Below are 14,729 nucleotides of genomic sequence, written 5' to 3' on the forward strand. Positions count from 1 at the left end.
GTCCTTACATGGATCCTCTATCCAGGAGGGCTCATGCTTAAGCTTCATCAGGCCTATTAGCAGAATCCCAGATCAAGAGCTGAGTTTGAAGCAAACATTCCTAAATTTTTGCAGTGCATAAAACTTCTGAGTTTTTGTCTCATTTGAAACCTCCCAGAATGAAATCTCACTTCAAGTGAGTTACAGCTAAAGCAAGGGATGGGAGCTGCATATTTCAGCACAGTCCCTTAGGGAATAAAAGCAACAAACACAAAAATTGCCCAAGACCCTTTTATGTGGGTGGCAGCAGCCAGTTTTCATCAAGGAGAGGTCATGGCCTTTGAGGAGCAGAGGCAGAGCAGGAGTACAGCAGTGACCATCCACCACATTGTGGTCCCTTTAAATCTTCTCCTCCACTTGGCAGCTCCAATTTTTCAGTGTTGCTATAGCAAATCTCCATGGCAATGACCCTAATCAGGGAAGAGGGGATGCTGAGGGGACGCATGCTCAGAGTGGCTGCTGGAGCCTCGCCTGCCCGCTACAGCTGCTCCAAAGGCTCTGGCACACGGGCGAAGGGAAGGATCAGGTACCGGGCAAACTGGTCCTTGGGGTGCATCGCAAGGCCGTGGGGTGTCACTGCAGTGATGTGTGTGCGTGTGTTTGTGCGTGCACGGGGTCTGTCCTTGTCATGTCTCATTCACTTCTTTGTGAGGAGCGTGCTGGGAGCAAACTGCCGCTTTTCACTGTTTCTCCTTGTTTCAGGCAGGGAAGACAGCTTGAATTATTGATGGGAGCAATGGCGTTGCCGTCTGCCTGGAGTGCGGTGCGTGTGGCGATCCTGTCCCTCTCGGTGGTCGGCCTGCTGAGCGTGAGGCTTGTGGGGGCTGGCCAGGACTCCGGGAGTGTCATTCCTGCAGAAAGTAGGTACCCGCCGTGCACACTCCTGCCCTCCCGCCGCACCCTGTCCTGCTTTCCTTCCTTCACTTCACCCTCAGCAGCCACACAGACACTGAGCTCCGGGGGAACTTTACGTTTCCTAAATAAGGAGGGAGTAACAAGGAGTTCGTGCCATGTCAGCAAAGCACATAGAAACAAGGCTTATAGAAACAGCAAGCAAGCAAGCAAAGGATTGGTAGTTATTTAGGAAAAAATACTAACTGCATACTGTAATTTTTACTGGGACTTGTGTTAGAGCTCTTTGTTTGCAGGTCTTTTAGATCTCTTCTTGAGAGTTTTGTTTCCAGATTTGCCACAATACATGTGACGTCCTTGCTGGTCTGGATATTGTTAGAAGAATATCTTTGTGTTTATTTCTGCTAGGGCATTGCATTTGGCTTACTGTAGTATTTGGTTAGAACAATAGGTCATCTTTCTTGTAACTACTACAGATTGACACAGGGGACATTTACCCAAACAGTGCATTTGTAAAGAATGGTTTCAGGATTTCTGAATACTGCAAACCTAAAAAGTAAATAAATATGACAGACTGGCTGGAGCACACCATGGAGCTGGGAGCTCTTGAATTTGGATCACAGCTCTATATTAGCTTCCTCTGCAATTTTGAGTAAGTCTCTATTTAAACTTTGTCAGCTCCAAAATGAGGCAATAGTTCAAAGTTAGTAGGGGATGGAGTCAATGTTCTCAGGGTGTTTTTGGTGACAGCAGGTGGGAAGTAGACACTCATTAGAAACTTAAAATATCTTCTGGGGAAAAAAAGCAAAGGAAGAAAATTGCATACAAACCAATCTCTAGTTCTTAGTCATGCTTACATTGTATCACAGCTATCTTTTTACATGACTACCAGATATTTAATACAAGACCTGATTTAGTCACTGCATTTTATTCTCCATTAATTCTGTTACTAGTTTTTAGATACACCCATGTGTATTTGTATCCACAGGACTTACATGTCGAATTCCCTTCTTTTTCCACTTTCTTCTCTTTTTTTTTTGTTAGCGCCAGTTTTCGGTCTTTTCTAAACCAGACCTCATCTTTATTTTGTGTGTCTGTTTTCTAGGCATTCGTTAATTTTTATAAGTTTAGTGATGAGTAGTCCAATTTTTCTCCTCAAATTCCTGAAAAATAAATTGTATGCACCCTTTGTGTGCCTGTGTTAGCAGAGGCAAGTCAACGCATTTGGGAAAAAGTGTATAGTGGTTCCTTGTTCTACTTGTGTAGTGAGAACTCCCATTTTATCCATAGAAAAACACTCTTGGCCAGAGTTTCTAACCCAAATGTCATAGAACCATAGAATTATAGAACAGTTTGGGTGGGAGGGGACCTTTAAAGGTCATCTAGTCCAAGCCCCCTGCCACGGGCAGGGACACCTTCAACTGGATCAGATTGCTCAGAGTCCTGTTGAACCTGACCTTGAATGTTTCCTGAGATGGGGCATATACCACCTCTCTGGGCAACCTATGCCAGTGCCTCACCACTCTCCTAGTAAAAAACTTCTTCCTTATAACGAATTTACATTGACTCTCTTTTAGTTTAAAACCATTGCCTCTTGTCCTATCACAAGAGGCCCTGTGAAAAAGTGTGTCCCTATCATTCTTATAATCTCAATGAGTTATCTTTTTACCATCCTCCAGACAGGCTACAGAGTTTCTTGAACAGCCCTTGAGGAAGATTCCTTGTCTTATCTTGTTATTACACCTGCACGTGAGAGTGAGGAATGAAGGGCAGGTCAGAGTGTTTCTGTGGTCAGTATTTCTGCAGAGACACTCTGCCCTGTCCTGAGTAATAGAGGCTGTCAGCGTTGCTACAAAAGCATAACAGTATTTGTGTTTGAGGCCAGGCCAGGAGGAAGACTCTCAGATGATCATGAACTGTAACTGTATATTGCTTTGGGCTGCTGTGGGGACAGAGTTTTAAAACAACAAGGAACTCCTGATGCTCCTAATCAGACATTTGTTGAGACAGTGCTGCATGGCTGCTAAGTGCTCCAGGTACTTTCCTTTGCCAGTCAGGGCTCTTCATGATAGTTTACCTGTGGAACTCTTCCCTTAGGATGCTGTGGATGCTAAAAGTTTGCATGAGATTGCAGAACTGATTGGTTAAATTTGAGAAAACAACAATCTTATAAAGGGCTGTTAGATACAGCAGCCGTTCTTCTGGTTCAGAAGCTGCCTTAGCATATTCCTGAGATCTGGCAGGGTGTTTGGGAACACATCCCTCAAACTTGCCCTGTTCTTACGCTCTTTCATGGGCACCCATTTCTGGCCATGGAGGTTGCATCTATAACCAGTGCCCATGGATGTCCCCTGGCATGGGGACATGACTGCACCAGTAACCTGCTAGGATGGACCTTGGCACACTTGTGTCCATGACAGGAGGCCAATTGTCTATCTGGAAGACAGAGCTTACTCAGAGATGAGCTGTCCCATGCCAACTGCTCCCAAAGCTTGGGAATGCTCCTATTCATAGTTAATGTACTACAAGAGACGTACATCATGGGAGACTGGACACTGGGCCAGGCAGACCTTTGATGTCATCTAACACAGACATTTCTGGATCTTTTCCTGCTTGATGTCAGCTCCACTGGCTACTTCTCATGAAGGAGTTGACCCTCCTGAGCACTGACACATTTAGGGGCACTGCCTCTGCTGCACATGCACACACCTTCCCTGTTGCTGGCACTGAAGTCCATACTGTCAGCCCAGATAACCTGGTGGCTGTGGGACCCTGAGTGACCCAGGAGAGGAAGGGGGGCTCTAGTACATGTTCTTGACAGGGATATATGATGTACATGGACCATACTAAGTGTCCTTCTGCAGGGCAGGGCAGTGCAGTGCTCGATGCTTTTTCTGTTCCCAGGTGTGTGACATGGGACTAAGAATGTGCCTTTAGCAGGAATAATCCCACATGGATCACACTGCCTCTCTCTCCCGCTTGGTGGGAGGAGTGTGTCCCTCCTGCAGCACCACGAGCAGGAGAGGGACAGCAATGCTCCTGTGCAAGTGTGGGAGGTGCAGGAGTCACAGGAGAGAAGCATGAGAGTGAGTCAGAATTGTTCTTAGCACTGCAGAGCGATCCTGTCCTGTGTGTGGCATCAAGATCTGGCTCGGGGTACCCTCCCCTGCTCTCTGCTTGGCATACTTTCTGCCAACCACAGAGCCAGGCACAGCTTTTTATGAATAATTCTAATTAGCAGTGTTTAATTGTGTCCTTATACTTTATACACAACACTCTGCATATGCAGAAGACTGTTCAAGTATGAAGTGGGGTTACTAATACTTGTGGATTGTTTTCTTTAAAGTTCACTGCAATCCACTTAAAAAAAAAAAGAAATAATTTCCCTAACCTTCCACTGCATTTATAGCCCAGATCACCCACTGTGAAAACTAAAATATGGAATTTGAAGACCAGAAGCTGGTCAGTCTGTTTTCATTAGCCAAGGTGCATGAAATATAAAGAGTAAATGCCATGTGCATGCAAGGGAAAATAAATTAGACTTACACAGTGCTTTCAGTTCCAGTTTTTCACCAAGGAGAAGCCAAGAGAACATATTTTAAGCTCCCTTCCCCCACTTCTCCCTGAACACACAGACACATACAGTCTTCATGCTGACAGGACCCATTTAAAGAATTATAGCTGACTTTTGATAATTCTCATTATGTTAATCCACAAACCTGTTAAGTCTCCCTATGAATGATAGTCTGTTCCCAGCTGTCAGCAAGGAATTAATAGCACTTTGCTGTACTTTGCTGTAATGTGACTTAAGGTTTGGTTTCATGATTGCTTTAAGTTGATGGAAGCCTGTGCTGCTTTTGCCCTTCTCCTCCCCATAACCTGGCTGCCTCTCCTTGCACCATTTCTTGTGGTGGCCCCAGAACTTGGACATTCAGGATCTGATCTGGAGAAAAAAACATCAGCAATCCAGCTGACTGAGGAGCTGCTTTCACTCGTGCTGCCAGCAAGTGGAACTGTGGGACCACCTAGCCAAGGACAGAAAGCAGAGTGGGATTGCTCCTATTGGCAACAACACATATTTAGATTTGTTTGTGAAAACGGATGCTTAGACATATTTGTGTTGGGGAAACGTCCATGGGCACATTGCTGAAAATATTGTGGGCATGAAGAGAGGTCAAGTCTAGCTAGACAGGCCAGCTTAGCAGCCCAGCTCTTCAGTCTGGAAAGCAGAGCAAGGCAGGCAGCAATGGAGAGCAGCATAGTCGTAAGTGGGACAACAGTGAATATTTAATAACCATCTCTTCCACTGCAAAAATCAGAAGCAGGAAATGAAATCGGCAGATGTCAAGTTTAGAGCAGACAGGAATGGTATTTTGTACACTCACTGAACAGCTCAGCTGTGAACTCATTGCCACAGGATGCTGCAGATGACAAAAGTTTATGTGGATTCAGGAAGCAACAGTGCAAATTAATGTGAGAGAAATTCATGGAGGGCTTATCAGATGTAGAAACACCAGCCAGACACAGGATATCCTCTGACACCTTGGTAGGCTAGAAGAACATTGCTAGACACTTATTCTAAGCATCTGCTATTGGCTACTGTGATCATCTGGCTCGTACAATAGTATAAAAGCCCAGTTAGTCAGGACTTTCAGAGTCAGGACTTGGCAGCTCTGCTGCTGTAAGTCTGACTGTAGCTGTAGGATTTCCAGGTAGTAGGGTATTGACTGTGTTTGATTTGGGAACTGCATTTAAGTTGCTCTGTGCTAGTGGAAGCTGCTTGATGGAGAGATGAACACTGCCCTATTCAGTCCCCAAGCATTGAACAGATGGTGCTCTGCAGGGCTCACCAGTGGAGGAGTTCACAGCCACCCACCTTCCCTGCTGCATGTCCCCCACTCCCAGGTACAGCTGTCCTCTCATCTGCCAGTGGTGCTGCTTCAGTGAATCCTCTCTGCAACTCTGGAATTCAGAATGATGTGTCCCACCCTGGGATATCACTGATTGAAGGAATCACATGGGCTCTGAAGGGCTGCTGGCTCCCAACTGGCAGGGATGCTGACCTGATCCAGAGACAGCAGTACCCGGAGAAGGACCTCCACCACCGAGAACAGCCCAGGAAACTACATTAAAGAGTGAATATCTTGCTATGTGGTGAAACTGGCTGCAGCTGCACTGTGACTTCAGAGAGCAGTGTCGTGTTAGGAGCTTTGCAGGTGCTGGTTCAGGATGCCCAGAGCTGCAAGGCAGGTGTCCTCACTGCCACCACCCTTCTGCACAAGCTGCTTTGATGCCGGGGCAGCTGCTTTCACAGGGCTGGCAGAAGTAAAATAACCACTTGGCAGAGTTGTGCCATTCCACTAGTACCTCCCTGTCTACATGGGAGCACTTGGCTGTCATAAATACCAGTGAATGATCCCACACAGCCATGGCTCTCACAAGGGCCTGGGTGACAGGCAGTGACTGACTATGGAATTCATGGCTCTCCTCAAAAATTATTTCTCCACACTGCAGAAGCAGGAGACAAGAAGTTTGTTTTTTCTCTACCAGGTTCTGATTCTGAGAACGCTTTAGTGACAAGCACTTCAGGGTGTGCAACACCTTCCCGAGGTGGAGCCAGGGCAGGGTGTTTCTGACAAGACCACAGCGAGGGGAGGGAGCAGGTCATGACATCGGTCCAATAATGATGGATTTGCAAACAGCAGTCTGAGGATGTAGATTCTTTCTAAGGGCTCTGCTCCATGATCTGAAGTGAAAACAATTAAATTACTGAAATACTGAAAACAGGAGGGGGTTGAGTATCTCTAAAATGTGCTCAAAGCCAGCTTATTGCTACTCCTCTCAAGCCTGAAGAGAGAGAGAGTCTTTTTGAATGATGCTGTTCTTATAGAGCTGGGGACTTCGCATTTCCTCACACCCCTGGAATTAAATCTCTAGCTTGATTTCCAGGTTTTCCTGAGATGTCAAGGGAGATGGAGGAGAGAAACACCTCCTGAATAGATCAAAGCTTCTAAGAGCTTTGCTGAGGACTGAGAAGCACTTTGGCTGCTCCCTTCCATCAGGTACAATGAAGGAGTCGGTGCTGGCAGCAGGGTGCCAGGCACAGGTGGGGTGCTACAGTGCTGCACAGCAGGTCCCTGGCTCCAGGCAGCTCCCCAGCAACCTCAGCAGCAGCTTTGCACCCTCTTTGCTTTGGTGGAGCAGCACAAGTGGCTGCATGTGGACAAGGATTTTGGCACTCCCCCCAGCTTGGGGGCTCTGTGATCAGGGTAAAATGTCCTCTTTCCCCATTCTGCCTGCATCTACTCCAGTATCAGCAATTTCTTCTTCTGAAAATGCACACTTCATTAACTGTGTGACCAAACAATCAGAGATCAGTGCAGGGTGAATCCTGGCAGAGTAGAAATGCCCAGGTTCAAAAGTGAGCCATTTTACTTGCTGTCAGGTCCCCTCCTCCTCTTCTCTGCCTTTTCTCTGCCCTGCCCCTCTGTGCACACACACACTGGCACCAGCTGCAGAGCCAGTGGGATGCTTTGCATTCCTGGCAGAGAAAAAAATACAGCAGCAGGTGAAAGGAAGCAAATACAGATCTGGCACTGTCCCTTGCCAAGCTGCTCTGTAAGAGCTCCTGTAAAAACAGACCTGTCTGTCTGGTTCCTGAACCATTGCAAACTGCTATTTTCAGTGTATCAGTTGAGAATTAACCCATGTCTGGAGAAGGGTTAAGGATTTCAGTTTTAAGGGGAGAGGGTGGAGGCTGAAGCAGCAGACAGAGTCGAGTCTGGGCTATGTTCAGAGAAGCACAAACAGCAAAGAACTCTTTGTGGGTTTTGCTGATCCTTCCACATTTGCACAGGGAGAGATACAGCCCTGTCCAGAGGCAGCCCTAACTTGGCACACATGCAGGTGTAGCTGCCTGGTAAAATGGGGTTTCTCCTGGCATTACAATTCACCTCTGTACTGCTACACTCCAAATTTCGTGCTGTGGCACTGATGTCTTCTGTCTCCTTTCCCAGGCCGACCCTGTGTTGATTGCCATGCGTTCGAGTTCATGCAGAGGGCGTTGCAGGATCTAAAGAAGACGGCGTATAACCTAGACACGCGGGTATGTGTTCCTGCAGAAGTGCTTTCACTTAGCCTTTATCTCCCAGCGGCCAGGTTTGCCTGTCTGTGTACAGCAGACATGACATCTCTGCTGACTCACTCCCATCTCAGCAAATAGGTTTATACCAAGCACAGATTATTTTTCACAGTCTGCAGCGGTTCATTAACAATGATCTAGTCTGAGTCTGACTTCTTGCATAACAGGCTAAAGAATTACCTCAGACAGTCCCTGCACCAAATAGAGAAGGAAAGAGGATGTATGAAGGAGAGAAGAACAAGAATTTACTCTTTGCCTCACAACATTGCTTCTGAGCTGTGGACTGACTATTCACTGGGCAGGAGCAGAAAGTGAGCAGGAGAGCGAGAAGGTGGCAGGCAGGGCTGGCAGAGGAAAGGGAAGCACATGTACTCCTTGCTCATGGATCGATACTCCGTGAAAAAGGGGGAAGCACATTTTCTCAGGTGTTTGTGACAGCACACAGGGCATTCTGCCACTTCACATGTCAGTCTTGTGCTGCAGGTCTCAATGAACAAAATGATGGTGTGTTAAATGCCCTGATTTTAGCAATTCATACATATGTGGGTTCATAAATATGCACAAAATGACTGGGCTAGGAGTTACTACAGTGGCTCCCGTGCTATCTGAAGCTTGCAAGAGGCAGGAGGTCTCTCACCTCTAATAAAGTCCCTTCATGCATGTCTTGTCCTACCCCTCCTCCCCTAACAGCTCTATGCCCACAAGGCAACCTGTGGTGAGTGAAATCAGTTCACAGCTACATCTCCCAGTTCCTTTAGGAGCCTGCCCAGTGCCTTTGAGCAAGGCCATCTCTGTTGGGAAGTGAGAAGGGCCCCTTGCTCCTCTAAAATCACACTCAGCTCCAATTGTCATTCACAGCAGAGCCAATCAAAGAGATATAAATCAATTGTCTCAAACCATAACACAGAAGGGCAATTATGTTGCTTTGCCTCTGGTTTCCTGTGACCTTGGGCAATCATGTTGGGCCCTACACAGTAAGGTTGGAGTGACTGTAGCTTTCTTGGGCTATCGATAGCCAACTGATTAGGACAGAGTTCCGAGTGTGGGTTACATTACAAAAGTTTCCCATGCACTAATGTAATAAATAACCCTTAAGTGGTAAAGTGTCAGTAGAGGGCCTTTACCTCCAGCAGCTGTGCTGGGCTGTTCTGGTGCATAGCAGAGTTCCACCTGTTTGGATTAGGTTCAGCTGAAATGTTTTGTACCTACACATGACATGTCAAGACCAGGTGCAGTTGCAGCTGTGCTGGTTCTTATACAGTCAGTAGACTTTACGTGGGAAGTTAAAGATGTTTTTGAATTTAACAGAGGCAGCACAGTTCCTTAATCCCACTTACAGAGATATTCAGATGTGTCTATGAGGTCTGTTCTTTCTGGAGAGTGGAGTAAAAATACAGTCCATCAGAGAGCAGCACTGTCTTGTAAGAAGTGAAGCAGAATATAAAGGGAGAAGCTGATCCCAGAACACCACAAGATAAGCTTCTGTTTCTGTGAGGAGCTGGACAGGCCTGACATGCCAAGGCACTAATTCAGGCAGCTCCCAGTATTACAGAACAAGGGACATAAGAACAGTGCATCACAAAACAAACATAACCAGTAGTTTGTAATATCACCCACCCTTTGACAACTGTCAGAGTTTAGTACTACTAGTAAACAGAGGGTATATTACTGTACACCTTTCCCAGCCTTTGGATTGAGACTCTGGAGGGCTTTCTGGAAGAGATGCTTTATTTAAATACAAATTATTGAATGATGCAGCATTAAATGAAATACAGCAGCCAAGGCCCTACAGGTGGTACCCTGTGACCTTCTATTCTCTGAAAGGTAGACCCTCCATATCCTTACTCCAGCACCAGTGCTTGGCTCATGATGACCAACTACAATTTCTCAAGTTTTGCATACAAATATCTTCATTCAATTACTCCTCAGTCTTGGAAATTGTTACAAGGGCAAGCCCAATGCAGGACTGCTCCTGCATATGATTCCTCTGCCAATGCCATCAAAGCCACAATTAATTTTTGTAACTGATGCTTCTCTTTCACAGTTCTTTCAGTTGACAACTGTGTGCTTCCAGAGCTGCTCTTCCTGCCTGTAAATAGTCCTGAGTGACACCCAGGCAGGGTTTGTGGTAGCACTGACAGCTTGTAGGCATTACTGTGAAATCCAATAAGCCTGTTTGATGTTAAGATGATTCTATGATTTCTCCTGGGCTCCCAACAATGAGGGCATTCACTCATCCAAGATTCCACTGTAGGAGCAGGGAGCAGTGTTTAAAAAGGCCTGCCATGGCGCTAAGCCGATAAGTGAAAGCAGACAAGGAACCTGAACAAGTCCTCTTTAATGCAAAGGTGGATGTCAAAAGTTTGAGTTGAAAAGGATAGAGGGCTGTGGAGGAAAAGGAAAGCAGTTCTGAAACAATCTCTCCCTGCACAGGTTTGCAGTCTGAGAACAAGAAATGAGTAGCAGAGAGGGGGAACTGCTGGCCAGGCAGGGCAAAGCTTGGTGGAGCCGGACCCTTGTAGGAGTGCCCAGCTACTCCTTTGGAAACTCTCTCTCTTAATTAACCCTTTGCTGTGTCTAATTTATCAGGAGGTATCTGGTCAGAGAAACACGAGCAGGCTGAAAACCTTGTTGTTTCAAGAGCTTTGAGATAATTTGTTCACAAGTGGTTTTCAACCTTTAATGGGTTTTTGCAGTGCAGATGGGAAACCCATTCACGGTGAATTCAAGCCCACTACATTTTTTTCTTTTCCCCTCAAGAAACTCTTCAAAGTCAGTCTGCAAACTGCTTAAGGGACCGCAGACCACACGGTGAAAACCACAAGATATGCTCAGGAGGAAGGTTCTCTTCAGTCACAATTGCGCTTGCTGGTGTGAGTTGCTTGCACCAACAATTTTGAGTCTCACAAGAAACTCAGCTTCTGAAATGATGGTGCCGTTTGAGAAATCCATTCTTTTTATCTCAAAAAAGTGAGACTAGGACCCACAAAATACTTATTTGATCACAATTAAATAAATGATACTTAAATACCTTTGAAGATCTGAAATTAATTTTTTCCCCTGGATTCAGAGAAAAAAAGCTTGGAGATGCTTTTCCACTAAGGTGTTCCAATTACAGCAAGTGATTTTAAATTATGTACATAGAGAATAGTTTTCAAGCTTTTGATGGAGTTCTGGGGGCATGGGTCCAAATGGAGTTAGTAATAAGGCAATTGTCAGTAAATTAACTCAGGTTGAAATAGGAACCACATACCCAAGCCTAGATCTGCCCTGAAAGATTACAGGTTTCAGACAACGAGGTTAGACTGACAGCTGGATTGAACTCAGAGTTATTCTAGAGAAACAGCAGTGTAACTAAGAGCACAACTGGCACCTCAGCACATGCTATCTCATGCAATTAAATTACACAGTACTGAAGGCATCGTCAACAGGAAGCCATCCATCACCACGACGGAATTAAGAGCAGTGCAGTCAAAAGTGGAATTTTTCTCAGCATTTATAAGGGACACTTTAATAATTTTGACAGCCTACTCCCTAGAAGTTAACTGTGAAAATGAAAACATTCAAACTATAAAAATACCTTCCCTGCATCTCAGTTCTGAATACACTTATTTCATCATTTTTTCTGGATGAAAACCAGCACTAATAACTATGATTTTTCACTCAGCAAAGCACCTTGGCTACAGCTGTGCGGAGGGATTAGATCTAATCAAAAATATACTCTTTTAAAGTGATATATTCAGTTCTTTGATTTCATGGTCATTTGTTGTTTTTTTTTTTTTTTCAGACAGAAACCCTCCTCCTGAGAGCGGAAAAGAGAGGCCTGTGTGATTGCTTTCATGCAATACACTGAAATGAGCACTGGGATTTGGCCAGTGGACATTTATTCATTTTTAAAATGCTGTTCAATAAATTACAGGAAGATACAGAGTGCAAGTTGTGCCCCACCATAAGGAAAACCATTTTTATCAAAACAGTTTATCAAATCATTTTTATCAAATCATAGGTATAGCTCAGTTAAATCAATTTTGCTTTGATGTGGTTTGTCATTACTGTATGTGATATTGCATCTGCTGAAACGTCAACAGAGGAAACAGTGCCAAAGTCTCGCTCGTGGGTTTTATGCAAGGATAGCATCCTGCTTTTCTGGTATTTCAAGCCAAAAATTTTCCTTGGACTCTCAGGCCAACCCCTTGTCTCATGTGGATTGCCATAGACCTGTGAAAGTTGGTGGAGTCGAATTCTTTAATGTATTTATGGAAGAATAACATGAAAAGGAAGCTACTTTGCCACGGTGCATAGCTAAACATTTACAAACAGTCAGACTTGGCTTTATATAGAAATTAATAGTTGTCAGTGACTGCTTGGCAGTCCAAGGAAGGGATGTGTTCCCGATCACATCAATAGTCCAGTGCATGGCAAACACAGTAATCTGTCTCACAATTTTAATTTCTTCAGAGCCACACAGTAGCTGTGATCTTTTTGGAGAGATTTATTAAGTATATAATGTGATAAGTAACATTTGTAATCACATGAATACTGCCTGGCAACTGAACTGATTATGTCTGCCAAAATCTTCTGGAGAAGTGTCTTTCATTAAGCAAATCACATGCTGGATTGAACCACTCAAACTGGCCTCTACAGAGAGTTTTGGCAGAGAGTGTACACAACGCCTGCCTGCCCAGGAGTCTCTTGTAAACTGTATTTTGGGAAATATTCAAATTCCACCAAAATGCTCCGTAGCTCTTGCATGGACTCTGCACTCCATCACGGTGGGTTCCAGCGCTGATGCTATTAATATTCCTGCTGGAGTCAGTGTGAGACAAGACAGAACAAAATAATTTAAGTAGTGTAGTAGTAGTAGTAGATGACAAGATTGCGCCTTGTTACTCTTTAAAAAAGAATAGCAATCCTTTCTCATTGTTTTTCTTTTTTCCTTTGTTTTGTGGAAAGTTCTTGTTGACAATAATAGATTTTTGATAGGGCTTAATATAACATACCCAAAGTAAAGATTTATGTATCTGCTCGAGCATCAATGTACAGGCTAGACACTTTTATACGAACACAACAAGAATGGTTTTCAAAGTCATTTTACTAATTCTTATTAGTATGTCTGTCTTCTCATGAGTGGCTGATATTTTTGATTTTTTACTCTCAGCCTGATCAGCAAGTTAGGATGGAAGCTATCTGCTGCATGTTTCCAAACTGCTTCTCTCCCGTTTTATCTACAACATTAGGCACAGGGAAATAGGGAACTGTGACCCACTGAAAACTTATTATTTTGTATGCAGTCATACTTAATAACACGAGGGAGTGTATTACAATATATTTTGCCAAAGTTGTTTGAAAGGCATGTGGTTTTCAGCTTCCTTGCACCTACATTTCAAAGAGGAAATTTGCTTTGTCCTTTGTAGTATTCTAGCAAAGCCTTTTATAGATCATCAGCACCTGGACTGTGTACAAGAGAAGCAGCATGACACAGCAACACATCTCTTCTGGTGGCATTGCACTCCACTGTGGCACTCGCCACTGACTGATGGGAAGCAATAGAGGTTCTTGTCATAGACCATATTTTACTGTACAAATAAAACAATAGGTTTAACACTTTTTTTTTTTTTTTTGCAAAATACCAACCTTACATTACTTTCCTCCCACTTAGATTTGAACTAAAGTAACATACAGCTTTTGAGTTGGCTTTTTGCAGGAGATGGAGTTCCAACACTGAACCTGTGAATTTTCCATCACAGCTCAACTTTTTTGGGGGCAGTGTGTCTGTGGTTTGGTATTGCTGTTCTGCATGTTTATTCTGCTGGTACCCTAAAGAATCTTGCAAAGTCCTCTTAACAAGTACTGGGTTTTTTGTCTGTGTTTTTATTTAGAAAAACAGTTGTTCACTGCTGAGATTTCATATATACAGCTTGTTACAATAAAAAGGTGGAAAGAATGTCAAGTGGATGTTCTCAGACTTCCAAAGGGATCAGAGTGATGCTGCAACTTTATGGTTGTGATGGCAGTAATTATTCTGTATGTATTCCTCTTTGTCTATAATACAATACAATAAAAGGGCAAGATGCATTATAGTATTTGGTGTGCTTTGTTACTGATTCGAAAAAATGATAGTGCTTATGCAATAATAAATATCTGGTCTTTAATTAGGTGGAAAATCCACAGTGAAAAAAATATGCTATTTTGAACACAAAAATAAAGAGATCTTGTATTTGGGCTAAATTTAGTAATGTATTTTCCAAAGTATAAAATCAAACTCAGTCTTATTTAAAATTAAAAGTACTGCAAGGATTTTTGTGAGCTTTTTTAAGGACCCCATACTCTGTACTTGGTGATTGTGGTAAGGCTCCTTATAATTTCCAGATAGCATGAAGAAAAAAATGGAGCTAGATAGTTTCAATTTATTGTTGCTCATGAAGTTAATTTAAATTCACAAACCCCTTAAGTCTCCACTTACTAGAAGAGACTGTGTATTTTGCAAAAGGATTTAATTGCAGGAGGCCTTAAGCAGAAATTCTCTTTTCCCACACATCAGTTCCAGCACTTTTCTGCTGTGGAGCCAAGGCAGTTCTCATGACCTTTTGAAACCAAGCTGTGTCTTCTTTTCTTTTGGTGCAGCGCTGCTGCTGATAGACCTGGGCAAGGGGCATCTGTACACAAGGTGGAGTGTAGGTGGTAACCTGTAAAATGC

The 14,729-nt window shown here is 44.0% G+C and overlaps 1 protein-coding gene across 1 annotated transcript; it reads left to right on the forward strand.

Moving 5' to 3' along the window:
• Positions 1 to 454: 454 nt before the first annotated feature.
• Positions 455 to 14,115, forward strand: LOC113985018 (neuropeptide-like protein C4orf48 homolog). The gene is made up of 4 exons (XM_027715549.2): positions 455 to 565; positions 742 to 899; positions 7,908 to 7,996; positions 11,820 to 14,115. The coding sequence occupies exons 1-4, from the start codon at positions 468 to 470 to the stop codon at positions 11,883 to 11,885; spliced, it is 411 nt and encodes a 136-aa protein (XP_027571350.2). The 5' UTR covers positions 455 to 467; the 3' UTR covers positions 11,886 to 14,115.
• The last annotated feature ends 614 nt before the right edge of the window (positions 14,116 to 14,729 follow it).

This window comes from Pipra filicauda, unplaced genomic scaffold, assembly GCF_003945595.2.
Source record: "Pipra filicauda isolate LSUMZ 115617 unplaced genomic scaffold, ASM394559v2 scaffold305_size881528_pilon, whole genome shotgun sequence".
Classification (NCBI taxonomy): Eukaryota; Metazoa; Chordata; class Aves; order Passeriformes; family Pipridae; genus Pipra; species Pipra filicauda.